Source organism: Loxodonta africana, chromosome 20 (genome assembly GCF_030014295.1).
Source record: "Loxodonta africana isolate mLoxAfr1 chromosome 20, mLoxAfr1.hap2, whole genome shotgun sequence".
Lineage (NCBI taxonomy): Eukaryota > Metazoa > Chordata > Mammalia > Proboscidea > Elephantidae > Loxodonta > Loxodonta africana.
In genome coordinates this window covers 71,988,941-72,006,693 of record NC_087361.1, presented here as the reverse complement: position 1 = coordinate 72,006,693, position 17,753 = coordinate 71,988,941, and the positions used below count along the sequence as shown (strand labels likewise).

Here is a 17,753-nt window from a genome sequence, read left to right as displayed (position 1 = left end):
CTCACAGTTCTGTAACCCTCTCTCAGTGACTTTTCCCTCTCAATCCAAACCAAAGAAAGATGGTATTTGGATACACTGATCCCTCTAATATTTTGTTTGGGGGATGGTAGTAGGTTGAAAACTTTGAAGAACCCCTCCCCTCATTTTGAGAATTCAGGAATTTATAGCTCTTGTATAAGAATGAAGGCTCATAGATTCATGGTGGAATAAAAAGGCTAAATACTAGATCCTTGTGGAAGTGTTCTGATGTTACGTTGGAAAGGAATTTCTCTACAATGTTTTTTTCTTTTCCTCACCTCCTCTATGTACTCCTAAATCCACTGTAATATGGTTTCTACCCCACCTCCCTATTAAACCTTCACCAGTAACCCTTCCTAGTTTCTTTGACCAGTATAATGACTGAGCCACTTAACCAGCTCATCCATGAATCTCTCCTCTGGTTTTGGTGGCATGTTTGACACCCCCGCCCACACACACACACACACACACACACACACAACTTTTTAGGCAATGTGGTAGGCAGCCTGTAAGATGGCCATCAATGATCTCACCTCCTGCTACTCACACATTTACCTCTTGTGTAATCTCCTTTCATTCGGTGTAGGCTGGACTTCATGTCTTGCTTCTAATAAGTAGATAACAGCAGAAGTAATGGGATGTTACTTTTGAGATTAGATTATAAAATGACTGTGGCTTCTGTCTTGGGTGTCGCTTCCTCATTCTCTTGATAGCTTGTTCTGGGGAAAACCAGCCGCCATCTCCTGAGAACACTCAGGCAGCCTATGGAGGGACCGACATAGTCACGGTCTGATGTCTCTGGCCAAAAGTCACTGAAGAATTGCAGTCTGCTCACAGCTACTCGAATTTGGAAGTAGGTCCTTCTCCAGCCAAGCCTTGAGAAGACTAAACCCTCAGCCAACTATGATTTCAGCCTTATGAGGGATCTTGAGCCAAAACCTTTCAGAGAAGCCTCTCCTGAATTCTTGACCCACAGAAACTATGCAATAACAAGCTATTTGCAGCTGCTAAATTTTGGGGCAATTTTGTTATACAGCAAGAGATAACCTATACAGTCTGTTGCTTCTTTGGCTCTTCCATAGATTTGCCTTTCTTTTCCACTTTTCCCTCTCCAAATGTGGGTGGGAAAGCTTGTCTAGCAGCTTAATCCTTTGTATTCAATAAGGTGCTCAGTAAAAAATCACTAAATATGTGTAATTGACTTGGAGATCTCATTTACTCTCACAGTTTAAGCAACACCCAGACCAAGTAACTTTCCTAACCTTCAATCAGTCATCTCTAACTTTTCAAACATTTCCAAGTTGACTATGTATCTACCCTACCTGACTTTCCTGGCTGGGAACTTCAGAATCTTCTTGACTCTTTCCTGTCCTTTGTCTCTCCTTTCCGATTACCAAATTTTGATGATTATTCTTCATGTTTTTAGTATATTTGTTCCATCTTTTTTGTAGTCACTCCCACCACCTGTATCAGCCAATCCCCGGACTATTGCTCAACAGCTTCCTAGTTGCTTCATCTCCTGTCTACAATTTTTTCCTTCCTTATTGCTCTCTCAAAAAATGGTGTCTCTATGCCTCAAGAAGATTCAGTGGCTCCCCAGTGCTTATGGGGCAAGGTCCAAACTGTGTAGTTTGTCATTTTTGGCCTTTTACAACTTGGCTCCTTTTTTCCCCCCCCAACTTTATCTGATCCACGATACCTACAACATCCCTCACCATAGCTCCTCTTCCTTTACCCTCCAGTTTAAGGTCCAACATAAAAGTCACTTTACGGTCCTAAACTAACTTTCCACTTTCCAAGCTAGCACATTTTTTCTCATCACCGATTGAAATGCCATCTCCTTTGCAAAACCTTTTTATTCTCCCAATCAAGACAGAGGTAGCTTTTCCCGTTTCTAAAACAGTTATCAAACTATATTGAATATGTGCGTTTACTAGTCTGCCTCTCCCATTAAACTGTGAGACCCTCAAGGCAGGAATGTCAGGATCAGCGCTGCATCCTTAGCGCCCTGCACGGGGCCTAGGACACAGTGGGCAGGCACGAAGATGACAATGCATGTGCCTCTGGGTGCTTACGTGGACCGGAGTGTGGACAGAGACGGTAGCAGGAAGAGTGGGGGAGACGTGGATGAAAACTCTCATTTCTAATCAACGCAGGTGTGGGTTCTGGGTCTGAACAAGAGATATCACCAAAAGCGACACCACTCAGTAGAACATCTCTCCACACTCCTGGAACCCAGACCCAGTTTGGCCTCGGGTGCCATATGATGACGTCATCGCCAATTCAGGCGGTGATTGGTTTCCGGAGAGAGGGGTCGACCGGCAACGGGATTCTTAGCCCGGGCCTGAGTCCTCGCGAGAGCAGCTGGCCCGGTGTGTGATGGCCGCGGAGCGGGGCGGGGCTGGCCTGCGGTTCCCGGGGCCGGCTCTCCGGCCTGAGACATGGCCCGGGGTCTCGGCCCGTTAGGCCGGCCTCGCTCTGACACGGTCGCCATGCCTAAGAGAGGGAAGCGACTCAAGTTTCGGGCTCACGACGCCTGCTCCGGTCGAGGTGGGAGAGGGGGCGGGGGCGCTGAAAGACGAGGGGCCCCGGCAGGGAGGGCGCTGGACCGCGCCGGGGTGCCCAGGATGGGAGGGCGTCCCGGGCCGGGACCTGAAGCGAGGCGGGGGTCGTGGCGGGGAGGCACTGAAGAGAAAGGGCCTCCTCTTTGAGGGCTGCTGCTCTGTTTCAGTGACCGTGGCGGATTTTGCCAACTCGGATCCGGCCGTCGTGAAGTCTGGACGGGTCAAGAAAGCCGTCGCCAATGCTGTTCAGCAGGAAGGTAGGCGCTCGGCAAGGGTCTCAGAGTCAGGCCCTGAACACAGAACTAGGTGTTTTATTTTCCCGGGATTCTGACTCTTTGCTTTTCTTGCAGTCCTTTGGGCGTCTTTCCGTAAACGCGTTTGCTCTCAGTGTTTACGCACGTATTCAGTCGAGGGATTAGCCAAGGGTGGCACTTCCTGTAGCAAGAATTTATTTCTGCCCCCGTTTTCCTCTTTTTCCAGGTTATTAATCTCTTTCCAGTAGTTAACATGTTCTCCACTTACTCTGGAGTTTGCTTCCTGTGTAACAACCTTAGGATTTTCTTTTCCGGTGCTTCTCTTGCTTTCAAGCTTTTTACTCATGTGCCCCTGAGACTTGTGTTTTTGTGAACCTTTCACCTCTAGCCCAGGGCCAGGGTAGATCGGATTCAGTTCCTGTGTTTCAAACACTGCTCCTCAGAATTGATGTAAGTGAGAATAGAATTCACCTTTTCTTTTCAATCCTGCTGGGGTTATAATGGAAGAACGATGGATTTTCTTCAGGTTTGAAGTAGGCACTTTTAAGGAGTCAGTTTCTGCAACTTTGGAGGCAATTTGCCCATTCGATTTCAGTTTTCTGTATTTAAAATGCTGAATTTTTTTTTTCCTGTCTTTATCCTTGGTGATAGGTCTCCGCTTTCTCCACCAGACTTGATCACACCTCCCCCGCCTCCCACCTCATTGCTTTCCCTGATGGATGCTGATATCTTAGCTAAGCTGTGTGTATTTCTGGGTAATGCCATCTCATTCTCCCTTATTTTCTTCTAGTAAAATCTCTTTGTGGCTTGGAAGCCTCCCAGGTTCCTGCAGAGGAAGCTCTCTCTGGGGTTGGTGAGCCCTGTGACATCATCGATAGCAGTGATGAGATGGATGCCCAAGAGGAGAGCATTTATGAGAGAACCGTCTCTAGAAAAAAGAAAAGCAAGCGGCACAGAGGTATAGGGCTGTTCTCTTTCAGCTTCTCAGCCATGTCTGTGGTGATAAACTGAGCAGCTGTCACTTCTCAGTAGCACAAGGGGAAGTACAAAAGGTAACACCAGTAGAGAACCTAAGTTTGGGGAAAAACCTTACTGTCAGATAGGATCTTGGTAGTGAGACAGGTATAATTCATCAGTGTTTTTTATTTTTGTCTGAATTTTAGAAGGAAGGAGATTGGTAAGAGTCAGTAGATTTCTGGAGCTGTGAACTTGGTTGTGGTAGCCATTCGTTTAGGAGAAAACCCATAAGGCAGCATGAAAACAGAAAATCATTAGATTTCTGGATTCTGAATGTGTAAGGGAGCAGAAATGTGAGAATAAATGTTTTCCCAAACATGTGGGTTGTATGATAACCAGATAAAGTTAGCTATTATGAGATTTTAAGTTCTTTGCAGTTATTTACTTTACGTCTGCTTTATGCCCTTATGTGGGAAATAGAAAAGTGTGTGATGTTTCGATCTTAGTGAAGGTAAAACTTACGTAATTGAAACAAAGAAAAACTAACCATATATCATGTGCTAAGTTGTCATTCAGATTCCAGGTTATACCCCAGGCAGTGATGAGGAGCTTTTGGGGTGAAGCCCAGAATAGCTGTTCCTGAAGCACTGCTGACAGTTCTGATGATCAGCTAGGCTTAGGGAGAGGCTGATAAGTAATGACTGATAGTTGTATTTTTGGTCTCAGATCTGCCAACACTTTCTACTTGAGAAAAAGATAACAGATATTTGTATTTGTTAAAATATATCAAGATAACAAATTAATGAACTGGCATTCCTTTGTAATTATACCTGTTATTGTCAGTGATATCACTCTTCAGGACTCCAAAATTAATATTGACATTCTCTACTTCTTTGTTGCTTAGTCATCTAGTCACCACAGCCATTCTGTTAGGGATTTATCCTTTTTTTTTTTTTAACACATTCCACAAGACTTACAAACTTTTTAGAAGCAGAGTCTTTATTGAGATAAAATTCACTCCATTGAAGTGTACAGTTTAGTGGCTTTAGTATGTTCACAGAGTTGTACAGCCATCAATATGATCTAAGCTTAGAACATTTTTATCACCCCATAAAGAAACTCCATAGTGTTAGCATCACACCTTATTCCCTTCCTCCACCACCCCCAGCCCTAGGCAGCCTCAGATCTATGTTCTGTCTCTGTAGATTTGCCTCTTCTGGGTATTTCATGTAAATGAGATAAAATATGTGTCCTTTTGTGTCTGGCTTCTTTTACTTAGTGTATTTTTGAGGTTCATTCATATTGTAGCCTGTGTCATTACTTCATTCATTTTTATTGCTAAATAATATTCAGTTGTATGGATAATACCACATTTTATTTATCTATTCATTAACCGATTAACATTTTTTGGCTATTAAGAATAATGGTGCTTTGAATATTTGTATACTGTTTTCCTAAGTGCCCATTTTACATTCCCATCAGTAACATATGGAGGTTCCAATTTCCCAATATCTGCACCAACACTTGTTGTCTGACTTTCTTTATTATAACCATGATCATGGATGTAAAGTTGTATCTCATTGTGATTTTGATTTGCGTTTCCCTCATGGCTAGTGATGTTGAGCATCGTTTCATGTGCTTATCGGCCATTCGTATATCTTCTTTGGAGAAAAGTCTGTTCAAATTCTTTGCCCATTTTTACATTGGATTGCTTGTCTTTTTATTATTGAGTTGTAAAAATTCTTTATACCTTCAAGATACCCTTTCCTTATCAGATATATGATTTATGACTTACAGAGTCTTAACCATGATTCATCTTTTATTTCCTCGCACCACTTTCTCCCCATTAGACTAGCTCATTCTAATAAGATTGGTCTCTTTTTTTTCCTCTTCTTTTAGTTTCTTTTTAATGAGACATATACAAAAGAAGTAAGAATAATATAACGAAGTCCTGTGTACCTATTACCCAGATTCCACAGTCACCAACTCGCGGTCATTTTGTTTCAACTATTCGCTGCCCCTCCCCCCCACACATAGTAGATTGTTTTGAAACAATTTCTAGATAACCTGTTCTATTATCTCTAAATATTTTAGTAGTTATTGCCAAAAAGTAAATATTCTTAAAAACAAAAACGATTATCGCTTGTAACTAAGCTAACAATAATTTCTTAGTTTCAAAATCATGTCAGACTTGTCCCTTTGTTGCTTTTACGTGTGTTTTATTTTTCTAAGCACTTTGGCTTCATGTTAGCCATTACTTCCCTTGGAATGCTTTTCCTCTTAACCTGTGCCCATCAAAATCATTTCTGTCCTTCAAGGCTTATCTCCATGAAGGTTTCCTTTACTGATTCCATTTCCCTTGTTTTGAAACACCTTACTAATTATGTCTCTGTTAAACACTGACAGCTCTTCACTAGTTACTGAATTTTGCCCCCAAAGACAGAAAAATATTAATAGCGCTCTGCTTTGTCTCAGTGGAGGAAATTCTGATAGCCATTTGCCTTCTCTTCCATAGAAGACCTAATATGGGAGAAAATGGGCCCAAACATGGTAGACTGAGCCTTTGATGGTTACTGGAGATTACAAGGATAGGAACCAGAAAAGAGGATGTTGTTTTAGATATATGGCTTCTATTACGAAGAACCTAACGCAAGAGCCTGATCGAGTCATAGAGCTAAAGGAAGCAGGTAGCTAGAAAAGCAAGGGAAGCTTTAGGAAGGTGGTTTAGGGGCTCTTTTGCTGAGGAAAGAAGAAAACTGGTTTTAGGATATTTCTGTTACTAGCTCCGAGGTAAGGGAATCAGCAAAGCCCAGGTTCTGGTATCACAGAGTGTGAGTTTTTATGTATCCTGTGATGGATAGTAGACCTCAGGGTCAAGATATATAGTTAATTAACACTAATGAAGTCTGAAGGAAGAGGAAGTAGAGATACATTGTCAAGGAGTGACTAAATGTCTGTGGTCAGGGTCCTAGGTCAAACTGGCAGAACTGAGGAACTAAAAGAAAAGAAACACATTAATAACAACAACAACAAAAAAAACCCAGTGCCATCCAGTAGATACCAACTAATAGCTACCCTATAGGACAGAGAAGAACTGCCCCGTAAGGTTTCCAAGGAGCAGCTGGTGGATTCAAACTGCCAGCCTTTTGGTTAGCAGCCGTAGCTCTTAACCACTGCGCCGTCAGGGCAGTTATTGAGTAATGAGAATACACCGTAACTTATTTATTTAGTTTGTACTTAGAGGTTTCTTTACCATCCTAAAATCGATTTTGTTTTTAAATGACTGAATTGAAAATGTTTGGGGAATGGGGACTGCAAGGGTAATCAAGGACAGGATTTATAGCGCAGGGCTGGAATTTGGAGTCAGAAAACTCAGGTTCTATTTACATTGACATGGTTCTGTTTTTTTTTTTTTTTTCCCAGTAAAGTGGGAACAATAATATTTTCCTTATTCTCCTTGCAAAATTATTGATGTTAAACAATATAACGTGTGCAAAAATACTTTGAAAACTTTTAAATAGTATGTAAATAGATATTAAATAAAGGCCTTAAATTTAAGAACAAGACCTATCCACTTGGGCAATGGAGGCAAAGTTTCTAGTAACTTGAATAAGCAGGAAATAATGAGTTTGAGGGGCTTCCTTGGATCTGTATGAAACCCTTTTCTTTATTGTGCAACACCTAGAAGAACTGAAATTATTAGAGATCTTTAGATCTGTGTATAGTAGAAAGTCAAAGGTTGTGGTTCTTTTTCTGTTTCAGAAGACCTGGACAGGGCTGGAGGAGAAGAGTATCCCATGGATATTTGGCTCTTACTGGCCTCCTACATCCGTCCTGAGGACATTGTGAATTTTTCCCTGATTTGTAAGAATGCCTGGACTGTGACTTGCACTGCTGCCTTTTGGACCAGGTTGTACCGAAGGTGCGACCACAGAGAGCTCGCTGTGTTGTCTGTGTAGCTGTATTTCATTGCTGTTTGTGATTTGGAGCTACTCCCTGGATGGTGACCTTTCCACATTCTCTGCTCCTTGCCTGGGCATGAGCCTAGCATTGGATTCCTTGAGTCCCTCTCTAATTCAAATTTGGTATTATTAATTTATCCAGGTAATTGTCTTCCCTACGGTTGTGGCCCTACTCCACCCCTACTCCCCGTATACACTTTCAGTAAAAAGTAGTGGGCTTCAGGTCCCAAAAAGAACTTTCTTTGACTTTTCTTCAGAGGTTTACCTTAGCCAGAATTTTTAGAAGCTACAGATGCCTATCTGCTTCTTTTTCCAACAGAATTAGTTGTTTCTCAGATTTTCTAGTCATCTTGGAAGTATCATAGAGATTTTATACTTATGCTGCCATATGTATACTTGTGGGAGTGAGGAGAGAGTGAGTTGTATGATTAGTAAGGGGCTAGCTTTTGATGCTGGCTGTGAAAGCCTAGTGAAGGCTGTAAACTGTCAGTAAGGATGTGGGAAGGGATGTTCAGATAGCAGAGAGTAGCAGGCTTGCTGAGACAGCTGACAGGAGAACTTTGTGGCTCTTCCACAGTACAGGTTCTTTTTGAGCAGCTAAAGTATGTTGTACTGTTACCAATTTAGTGACTTGCTCTTTTGTCAAGTGAAATAGTGAGGGTTTAAAGTTTTGAAATGGATGGAAAAATACAAGATTATGAGGTAGATGTGAGTTTTGCTTTACATAGTGAAGATGCAGGAGAAGTCGCTGAGACGTTAAGCAGGTGGGGATTTGTGTGTGTGTAAGCACTGGGGACAAGCTAAGTACTGGGCAATGGGCTAGTGCAAAGAAGTTCATACAGGGACCAGGAGCCCCAGGAGACTGAGAAGGAGCAGGAGGGACAGGTCACATATCGGTAGAAGTAATGTGTCATGTTTTAGGCACTACACGCTGGATGCCTCTCTGCCTTTTCGCCTGCGACCAGAGTCAATGGAGAAGCTGCGCTGTCTCCGGGCGTGTGTGATCCGATCTCTGTACCACATGTATGAGCCATTTGCTGCTCGAATCTCCAAGAATCCAGCCATTCCAGAAAGTACTCCTAGCACACTAAAGAATTCCAAAGTAAGTGAGAATTAGTGTTGGGGTTTGACTAACGGACTCTTGTATGGTGGGTCTGTTTTCATGGCTTGTTCCCCAGCTTCCTTGATGCTGAGGGCTGTAGGTCACAGGCTGCTAGAGGACTAATCAAACTTCTGAGGGTTCAGAGGCCGCACTTCTCCGAGACATTCTCGCTGTCTTTTCTTTATTTTCATGCATTGTACATTGGACCACTTTAGAGATGATGGTTTTGATGGTTTGGGCTAGGAAAAGCACAACTCAAATGGTAGATGTAAACTATAATTTTTAAAAGGTGCTTGAAATCATGATACAAATATGATGCAAACATGAACAACTCACTTATTTTCTTTATCTAATGTGACCTTGATGTCTGGGAGCCCTTTTCTTGTTGACCTCCTTAAGAGTGTCCTGGTCTAGACTTTGCTCCTTTAGTATTTGCTGAGCACCCACTGTTGGTAGGCTGTGTAGGTCTTCTCAGACTAAAAGTTACTCTTACTCACAGATCTTAGAGCTCTAAAATCCTTCCTGTGTTTTAGGCTATTTTTTATATCTCAGGATTTCCCCATATTTTATATTCATACGTTGTATTCATTTCTGGCATTCTTCTGATTTGTAAATAGGCCTATTAGCCTTTGGTCCGTCCCCATGAGCTCTCGAGTGATTACCTTTGCCAGGCTAGTAGTATATAGTAGATATTATTAATGTGAGTTGATGGCTTGGCCTTTTTTTCATTCAGCTAATGCTATTGTCTAAGTTTTTTATCTTTTGAGTTTGGAGGTAATTTTTATTACTCTATTCCTCTCCAAAATCTGATGTTCTATAAAAAATAGCATGTCCTATTTTTTTTATGCTAATGGAAGTTGTATAATGATTATTCTCCCCTAGTTTAGCTGTAGGTCCCTGAGTGGTTTAAATGGTTTAAGCTCAGCTACTAACTTGAAGGTTGGCAGTTCGAACCCACTGAGTGGCACCGCGGAAGAAACTCTTAGCGATCTGCTTCCATAAAGATTGCAGCCAAGAAAGCCCTATGGAGCAGTTCTATTCTGTAACGTGGGGTCGCCATGCACCAGAATCAGCGCAGCGATAATGGGTATAGTTTAGCTGTGTTGTTGTTGTTGGGTGCTGTTGAGTTGGTTGACTCATAGTGACCCCATGTACAACAGAAGGAAACACTGCCTGGTCCTGTGCCATCCTTACAATCATTGCTATGCTTCAGCCCATCAGTCCAGCCACTGCATCATTCCATCTCGTTGAGAGTCTTCCTCTCTTTCGCTGACCCTCTACCAGGCATGAAGTCCTTCTCCAGGGACTGGTCCCTCCAGATAGCATGTCAGAAGTACATGAGATATGAAGTGTTACCATCTTCGCTTCTAAGGAGCATTCTGGCTGTACTTCTTCCAAGACAGATTTGTTCTTCTGGCAGTCCATGGTATATTCAGTATTCTTGTGGAAGACAGCTGCATGGCCAAACGACTGGAACAGATCTGTATTTGTGCCCATATCAAAGAAAGGTGATCCAACTGAATGTGAAAATTACCGAACAATATCTCTAATACCACTCGCAAGTACAATTTTGCTGAAGATAATTCAAAAGCAGTTGCAGCAGTACATCGATAGGGAAGTGCTGGAAATTCAAGCCGGATTCAGAAGAGGACATGGAGCGAGGGATATCATTGCTGATGTCAGGTGGATCTTGGCTGAAAGCAGAAAATACCAGAAAGGTGTTTACTTGTATCTTATTGACTGTGCAAAGGCATTTGACTGTGTGGATCATGACAAATTATGGATAACGTTGCAAAGAATGGGAATTCCAGGACACTTAATTGTGCTCATGAGGAACCTGTACATAGATCAAGAGGCAGGCATTCTAACAGAACACGGGGACACTGCTTGCTTGAAAATCATGAAAAGGGTGGATCAGAGTTTATCCTTTCACCACGTTTATTCAGTCTGTATGCTGAGCAAATAATCTGAGAACTGGACTATATGGAGAAGAATGAGACATCAGGACAGAAGGAAGATGCATTAACACCTTGCAATATGCAGTTGACACAACCTTGCTTGCTGAAAGAGGACTTGAAGCACTTACTGATGAAGATCAAACACCCCAGCCTTCAGTATGGATTATACCTTAACATAAAGAAAACAGAAATCCTCACAAAAGGACCGATAAGCAGTATCGTGATAAATGGAGAAAAGATTGAAGTTGTCAAGGACTTCATTTCACTTGGATTCATAATCAGTGCCCATGGAAGCTGCAGTCAAGAGGTCAAACAATGTATTGCATTGGGCAAATCTGCTGCAAAAGACCTTTTTCAAGTGCTTAAAAGCAAAGCTGTCACTTTGTGGACTAAGGTGTGCCTGATCCAAACCACGGTACTTGCTGTCGCCTCATATGCATGCGACAGCTGGACGATGGATAAGGAAGACTGAAGAAGAATTGGTGCCTTTGAATTACAGTGTTGGCGAAGAACATTGGATATACCATGCACTGCCAGAAGAATGAGCAAGTCTGTCTTGGAAGAAGTAAAAGTTTAGCTTGAGGGTAATAGTATTTTACCTGATTAAAAAATATATGTATGTATGAATATAAAAGCTGTTACATATTGATTATGGTACTGTGGATTTCAAGATGAATCAGCATAACTCAAGTGTAGGAGTTTATCAAGCCCCACTCTCCCTCCCCCAGGGTTGCAGACTTAGGAGATCAGGGCGAGTGGCTGAGCTCAATTTAATATCATGCTAGCCGATGGATTTAGTAGAATGCTGGGTGAGTAGAATTTCATCCAGCAGCTGCTTCTGCTTGTAATATGAGTGGACAGTGGATCATTTCACACTTACTGTCCCTCTACCCCCAAAACATTTGACATATCAAACTATGGTGAGGATGGGGTCATCCATGAATTAGCCATAAACCCAAACCAAGCCCGTTGCTGTCAAGTCAATTCCAGCTCATAAGTGAACCATACCAGGTGTGAATCAGTTGCTGGGAGCAGAGCAGCATTGAGCAAACTCCTCATGCTTGACACATCCTAGCGGCTCCAGTGCACAATGCAAGTGTTACTGCCTAAATTCTAAAATACCCCCGTCTTCATATCCTTATCACTGTATATCCATTTTTAAAAGTAGACTATGAAAAGCCAAGGTGGAATGAAAACTAAGATCTTAACCCAAGTAGTCAACCCAGGCCACCTGGCTGCTGCTTTTTGTACCTTTTATTAGAGATCTTCTGAAGAGGGTGTGGGACCTGCAGTGGCAGGTGCCCCATGCATGGCCTTGCCACCTGTATACCCACAATCGCATGGCATTCAGGGAGTTGCTGGCATGCCTAAAGGAAGTTACCCCACGTTCCTGGACTCCAGCTTTTCGTATTTGATTCCCCCTCTTTCTCTTTTCAGTAGCATAGCTTGTGTGGGACACTGGAGCCGTTGTGATGGCAGCGGAAGTGTTTGCCCCTTAAAGCCAAGCCCATTATTTTTGATGGAACAGCAGGACGTACAGGGCATGTCTGAAGGGCAGGACAGCTGGCACGGCGGACGACCCACCCCTTGTCCCCTGGGAGGTATTTCACTTCTTGTGCTTAACCCTAGCTATAGCCTGATTGTAATCGAGGGGCTTTCTTTAGACTGAATTCATTCCAGGTCTGTAGTTTGCACATCGCTGTCTGCTCCCAGAAAGTCCTGAGCAACTTGCTTCTCTTCAGGGGGCAGCCAACTCTGCCTGGCTTATAGCCTCGTTAGCATCTTGGAATGTAGGGGAGTGACCTGCTAAATCAGAGAGAATGCCCCAGTCTCCAAAGACCACATTTCCGTCTTTAAAGATGAGAACAGTAGGGGTTGACCTCCACAGTCTCCGAGGGGCTTACACTGGTCCTTTCTCTCTCGGTTGAACAGCCCTGGGATTGTCTGTTTTCATGTTGCACAGTGTGCAGTTGGGGTCCTATCTGTGCCAGGGTATAATCTCAGCACTGGGGCTATGGCTGGCTGTAGTTCTGTCCAGCAGAGAGGGTTTTGCTGATTATTTTTTGCTCTTTATAGTGTATTTTTATTTTTCTTCCCCCCCCCCTTTTATTTTTTATTTTTTTGTTTTCTTACAGTGCTTACTTTTCTGGTGCAGAAAGATTGTTGGGAATAGACAGGAACCAATGTGGGAATTCAACTTCAAGTTCAAAAAACAGGTATGTGGTCTAATTGTGCTGTGTTTCAGTGTGCACTGATATGGCAGCATCTACTTCAGGTATGAGAAAAAGAAGGGAGGTTAGTGAAGTTCAGTTTCTAAGGATTTCTAAGGATTCTAGTAGACTGCGTACCAACCTGTGGGTGGCAGTTTCCTTTCATTTATCTTGGCTCTTAACGCTAATGAAAATCATCTCCGATGTAGTTGGTTCGTTTTGACAGCAGCTACTTAGAATCAGGGCCTTAAGACGTTTCTTTACGATCTTGTCATTGGCCTGGTTTGATACTCCTTATAGATTTGAGGGCTAAGTCCCTCAGCGTTATTGATGTGATATTTAGACAGGCCATATATTCTTGAACGTAATGTCACTGAGAAATAATACTAGGAAGAATACTGAATAATAGGGGGAATTGTACTGGGACAGAACAGTGGATGTTCGTAGCCATTCCACAGTTGCCCCACAACATGAGATGAAGCTAATGCCTAAAAGGAGCTCATGTATTGATGAGAAAAAACCCATGAAATGATCCTTCTCCAAAAGATAGGTGGTGAGGCTGTTTTAACGGTTTCAGGCTGGAGTCTGAGCCCTTTGAATACATGACTTACGGGGTCCCAGAATTTAATTGTGCCTCCTTGCTAGGTAGGCATCACTGTTTACAAACAAACATCTTCCCTTTGTCTTTCAGGTAGTGTCTTGTTCTGATTTCACTAGACATCAAAATTGCCTTATTAAAATCAAACAATGCACATCAGAACTCCAATAATGCTGTGAAAGGAAAAGGAGGAACTGTTTTATACTGACAGAGACTGCAGAGACATAACAACCTAATGCAAAGACTGGGTCCTGGATCGGGAAACAAAGCATTTTTGGGACAATTAGGGAAATTTGAATATGCTGTGGATATTAGATGATAGGAAATTATTAATTTTCTTAAGTGTGATAATGATTTTTTTATATTGATATGCCTCTATTCATACTGAATTAATTAAGGGTGGAGTGTCAGTGTTACTTTTGAACGGCTTACTAGCCGCCAAAGTGTGTATAGGAAAGTGAGGAAAATGGAAAAAAGATAACAGTGTACTGAGGTTATTGGCTTAAATTTTTTTTTATTGTTCAGAGTAAATATATAAACAATAGCAATTTCAATGGTTTCACATCTGAGGGGATTTGGGGAAGCCATGAGGAGAGGCACGCCAAGAGCTTTCTTATCGGAAGGTAAATACTGTTCCATGCCTGTCTCTGCCTTTGGCTGGGACTGTCCCTGAGATCTCGGCCACACTGAGAAACTGTTTTGCCTGTCGTTACTGCTTATTCTCAGCAGCCTTGTTTCTTCCCCCTCGACTTAATATTTCACTGATGAGACACATCACAGATACAGTTAGTTATCCCTCACTTCATGGCAGGTGAGTTACAGATAGGTTTGTAATTAAAGTATATCATACTTTTCTATTGATTTATTTCAAAAACATGGTCCTGGGGAAGAATTTTGTGTCTGATAATTGGCTTTTAATAAGATGCACACACTCTGTGACACCCATCAGATGTTGGTAGAAAATTCATGATAGGACCTTTCTGGGAACGGGCTGAGGAGCAGCCTTAAGCGGTGAAGTATGGCTCTAAGGAGGAACCAGGATTTCTGCATGAAAGTGAATGCTGAGTGGAGCCTGTGACTTTGTTTTATGGCGCCTGGAATTAAGGTGACCAGTTCTGCAGCAGGTGTTCTTTGGAGTCTGACAAGTAGCAAGGAATTTGTAATCTTTCAAACATTGGAGAGCCTCTGATAGAGGCTTTAAGTTTCCACTTCTTGTCAGATGGCAGGGAATGCCATATAAATGAAGCATAAGTCCACTGCCATAGGTTTGTAAGGTCTAATCTTAGTATAATGGAGGTTGTTTTTAAAGTTTACCCTATTTGATGGAAGTAAAAAAATGGCAATGGGCCAGGATGTGGAAATAGCTTGCAGTTTATTAACCAGACTCTGCACTAAAGTAGTATTTATTAAAATGAAATTTTACTTGCTTTTAGTTCTGGTTGGAGAAAAGATTGCATCTTTAAAATCCATGGTTTTCAATTAAGCATGCAGTTCCTATCCCTCATTACAGATGTCACAATAATTGAAAGTTGGCTATAGCTTCCTTTTAAAACAAAATTCATGAACCTTTCTGTTTGTGAATCTTGTAACAACTACTCTTCTGAATGTGTTTCCCCTTCTTGCAAATGGCAGCTTTTCTTTGATCTCTGTATAAAAACTGATAATATATATAGAGAGAGGAAATGATAACAAAAAAGTGAAAGTCACTAGCTTTAGTTGAGCCATAGAATTTTCATTAGTGGAGCTTTTGAGCCGTAAAAATTTCCTTTAAGCCATTAGATTAATTCCCAGTTCTCTTCAGCCCCCTAGGTTAAAGAGCAAGTGTATGGGAAGGTTGCAGCCACCCATTCAATACGAAGATGTTCACACCAACCCAGACCAGGACTGCTGCCTACTGCAGGTCACCACCCTCAATTTCATCTTTATTCCAATTGTCATGGGAATGATATTTACCCTGGTAAGTGGGGACTCAGGGTGTCAGCCTCAACTCTTACATCAATAAAAAAAAAAAAGAAACCCATTGCCATTGAGTCAATTTCAACTCATACCAACTCTATAGTACGGAGTAGAACTGCCCCATAGGGTTTTCACGGCTGTAATTTTTACGGAAGCAGACTGTCCCATTGTTCTCTCTCAGAGCGGCTGGTGGGTTCGAACTGCAGACCTTGTGGTTAGCAGCTGATTGCTTAACTGCTGCACCACCAGGGTTCCTAGCTTTGTGCAGTGAAGAAATCTTTGAAGAATCATAAAAAAAGTCTGATATCAGATTTGTATATTATGAACAGATAGATTTATGGAGAAGTTAATGATACCTGAGAAAATTTTACCCTTCTTTCCTTCTCTATAGCAGTGTTTTTTCTGAAGGAGAATGTTTTTGCATTTTCACGTTAGTGATTGTTAATGAATGAGAAACATTGTCCCTTTCGGGGTGATGACAAGGCTTATACTGAGCAGTGTATGACAGGACCGTGGGGCATGCACATAGTGTCATAAATGGAATATTCAGATATAGGGTGGCCACCTTTGGCCCTTATGTGATGCTCTAACTATTCAAGGCTTACCTAAGAATTAGATTAGTAAACAACATGTATGTCTCTGGCATATTTTCCAGATTCTTAAACATTTTAACGGATTGGCAATTGAAGAGTTCATGTAATATGTCTTCTCTATTTTAGGCGTATGTTCAGTGATATACAGGGTTCCCTCTCCACAATGAAAAACTTTATTCCTGGTAAAATAAATAATGCATACTTCTTACAAAGGATTTAAATAATATATAAAGATACTAAAGGTAACTTAAACCTCCCTACCCTGTAAGTGCAGTTAACCTTTTGGGTACTGTTCTCTAATGTATCTGTTATATATGTATATACCCTCTTAAATAATTATGCATAACTGGGATGGTGTCATACATGCAGTTTTTATTGTAGATCCCTGTCCCCTTCTTCTAGGTTAAGCCACATTAACAACCTAGTTATATATGTACATATTCCTTGCACTCCATACTCAATCCTAGACAGACCTGTATATTGACCTGCATATTTAGGGATTTCGTGGTTTAGTTTCCCAAAAAAATGAAATCAGGTTGTACATACTTACATGCATCTTGTTCGACTTGCTCAATAATAATCAAAATCCATTCAAGTCATCTCTTAAAGCTCTAACTCCATTTTTAAAAATTGCCTTTAACGATAGTCTATGTGGATATATCTCAGTTTATCCAACCTTTTATGGGACTTTCTTTAAATACGTGACGCTGAGAAGAATTTATAAAAACCACATTAAATTTTTATATATTTTCAAAGGTGTTGGTATTATAATCCAGAGATTAATTTTGTCTAGTGTAAATGATGTCTAGAATGTCTTGTTTCAGAGTGAGCCATAGGAGACCAAGGTTGTTTAATTTGCTTTTCCCTCTCAGTTTACTATCAACGTGAGCACGGACATGCGGCACCATCGCGTGAGATTGGTGTTCCAGGATTCTCCTGTCCACGGTGGTCGGAAACTGCGCAGTGAACAGGGTGTGCAAGTCATCCTTGACCCAGTGCACAGCGTTCGGCTCTTTGACTGGTGGCACCCTCAGTATCCGTTCTCCCTGAGAGCCTAGTTACAGCTCCCTGGGGCCTGCCCTGGGCTAGGCCAGACCATTAGAAAGCAGATTCCACTTTGGCAGCTGGATTGTATATCTGGTTAGTGGCACGCTCTGTTAGGGGAGGGAGAGGGGTTGAGTCAAGAGGAAAATGATTTATAAACATACCTTCATGTAAAATTTGCATTTGAGAGGAGAAACCTGGCCCTATTTTTTGCGTTAAAATCCCATTTGGTGCTATTGAGTTTGTTGTTCTTTATTCTTTTATCCCAGTGAAAATGGATGGTCTTGCTTTAGGGGAAAATTAAATTCTTGACTCTCTAAACAGGGAAGTGGCAGCATTCCCTTACGGATCAGAGGAACCTGAGAGGCCTAAAATTGTTGCTGCTGTTGCTTCCAGTTTAGCTGCCCCTCAAATCCAATTGAATACTTTCTCTTCTCCCTGTACCCTTCTCCAGAAATAAAGTAGGTGACAGGGTTTTCAGAATCTTATAAGATTGACTTCTGTGTGTGTGTGTGTGTGTGTGTGTGTGTGTTTTAA

At 41.8% G+C, this 17,753-nt stretch overlaps 1 protein-coding gene across 5 annotated transcripts; it reads left to right on the top strand.

Moving 5' to 3' along the window:
* The first annotated feature begins 2,380 nt into the window (after positions 1–2,380).
* On the top strand, positions 2,381–17,707 carry TMEM183A (transmembrane protein 183A). 5 transcript variants are annotated; one of them, XM_064273376.1, is made up of 8 exons: positions 2,381–2,568; positions 2,750–2,839; positions 3,627–3,794; positions 7,559–7,715; positions 8,677–8,857; positions 12,951–13,031; positions 15,433–15,580; positions 17,045–17,707. In XM_064273376.1, exons 1-8 carry the CDS (start codon positions 2,460–2,462, stop codon positions 17,137–17,139), a joined length of 1,029 nt encoding a protein of 342 aa, XP_064129446.1. In that variant the 5' UTR covers positions 2,381–2,459; the 3' UTR covers positions 17,140–17,707. The 5 variants fall into 5 exon arrangements, with proteins under 5 accessions (XP_064129446.1, XP_064129445.1, XP_064129444.1 ...); XM_064273375.1 differs by having other exon boundaries at positions 2,382–2,568; positions 7,556–7,715; XM_064273373.1 differs by having other exon boundaries at positions 2,383–2,568; positions 15,425–15,580.
* The last annotated feature ends 46 nt before the right edge of the window (positions 17,708–17,753 follow it).

Coding starts and splice junctions, on each gene's coding strand:
- TMEM183A (XM_010590220.3), top strand. CDS start 2,460: ATGGCCCGGGGTCTCGGCCCGTTAGGCCGGCCTCGCTCTGACACGGTC. Junction 2,840..3,626: donor CAATGCTGTTCAGCAGGAAG/GTAGGCGCTCGG, acceptor ATTTTCTTCTAG/TAAAATCTCTTTGTGGCTTG. Junction 15,581..17,044: donor TGGGAATGATATTTACCCTG/GTAAGTGGGGAC, acceptor TTTCCCTCTCAG/TTTACTATCAACGTGAGCAC.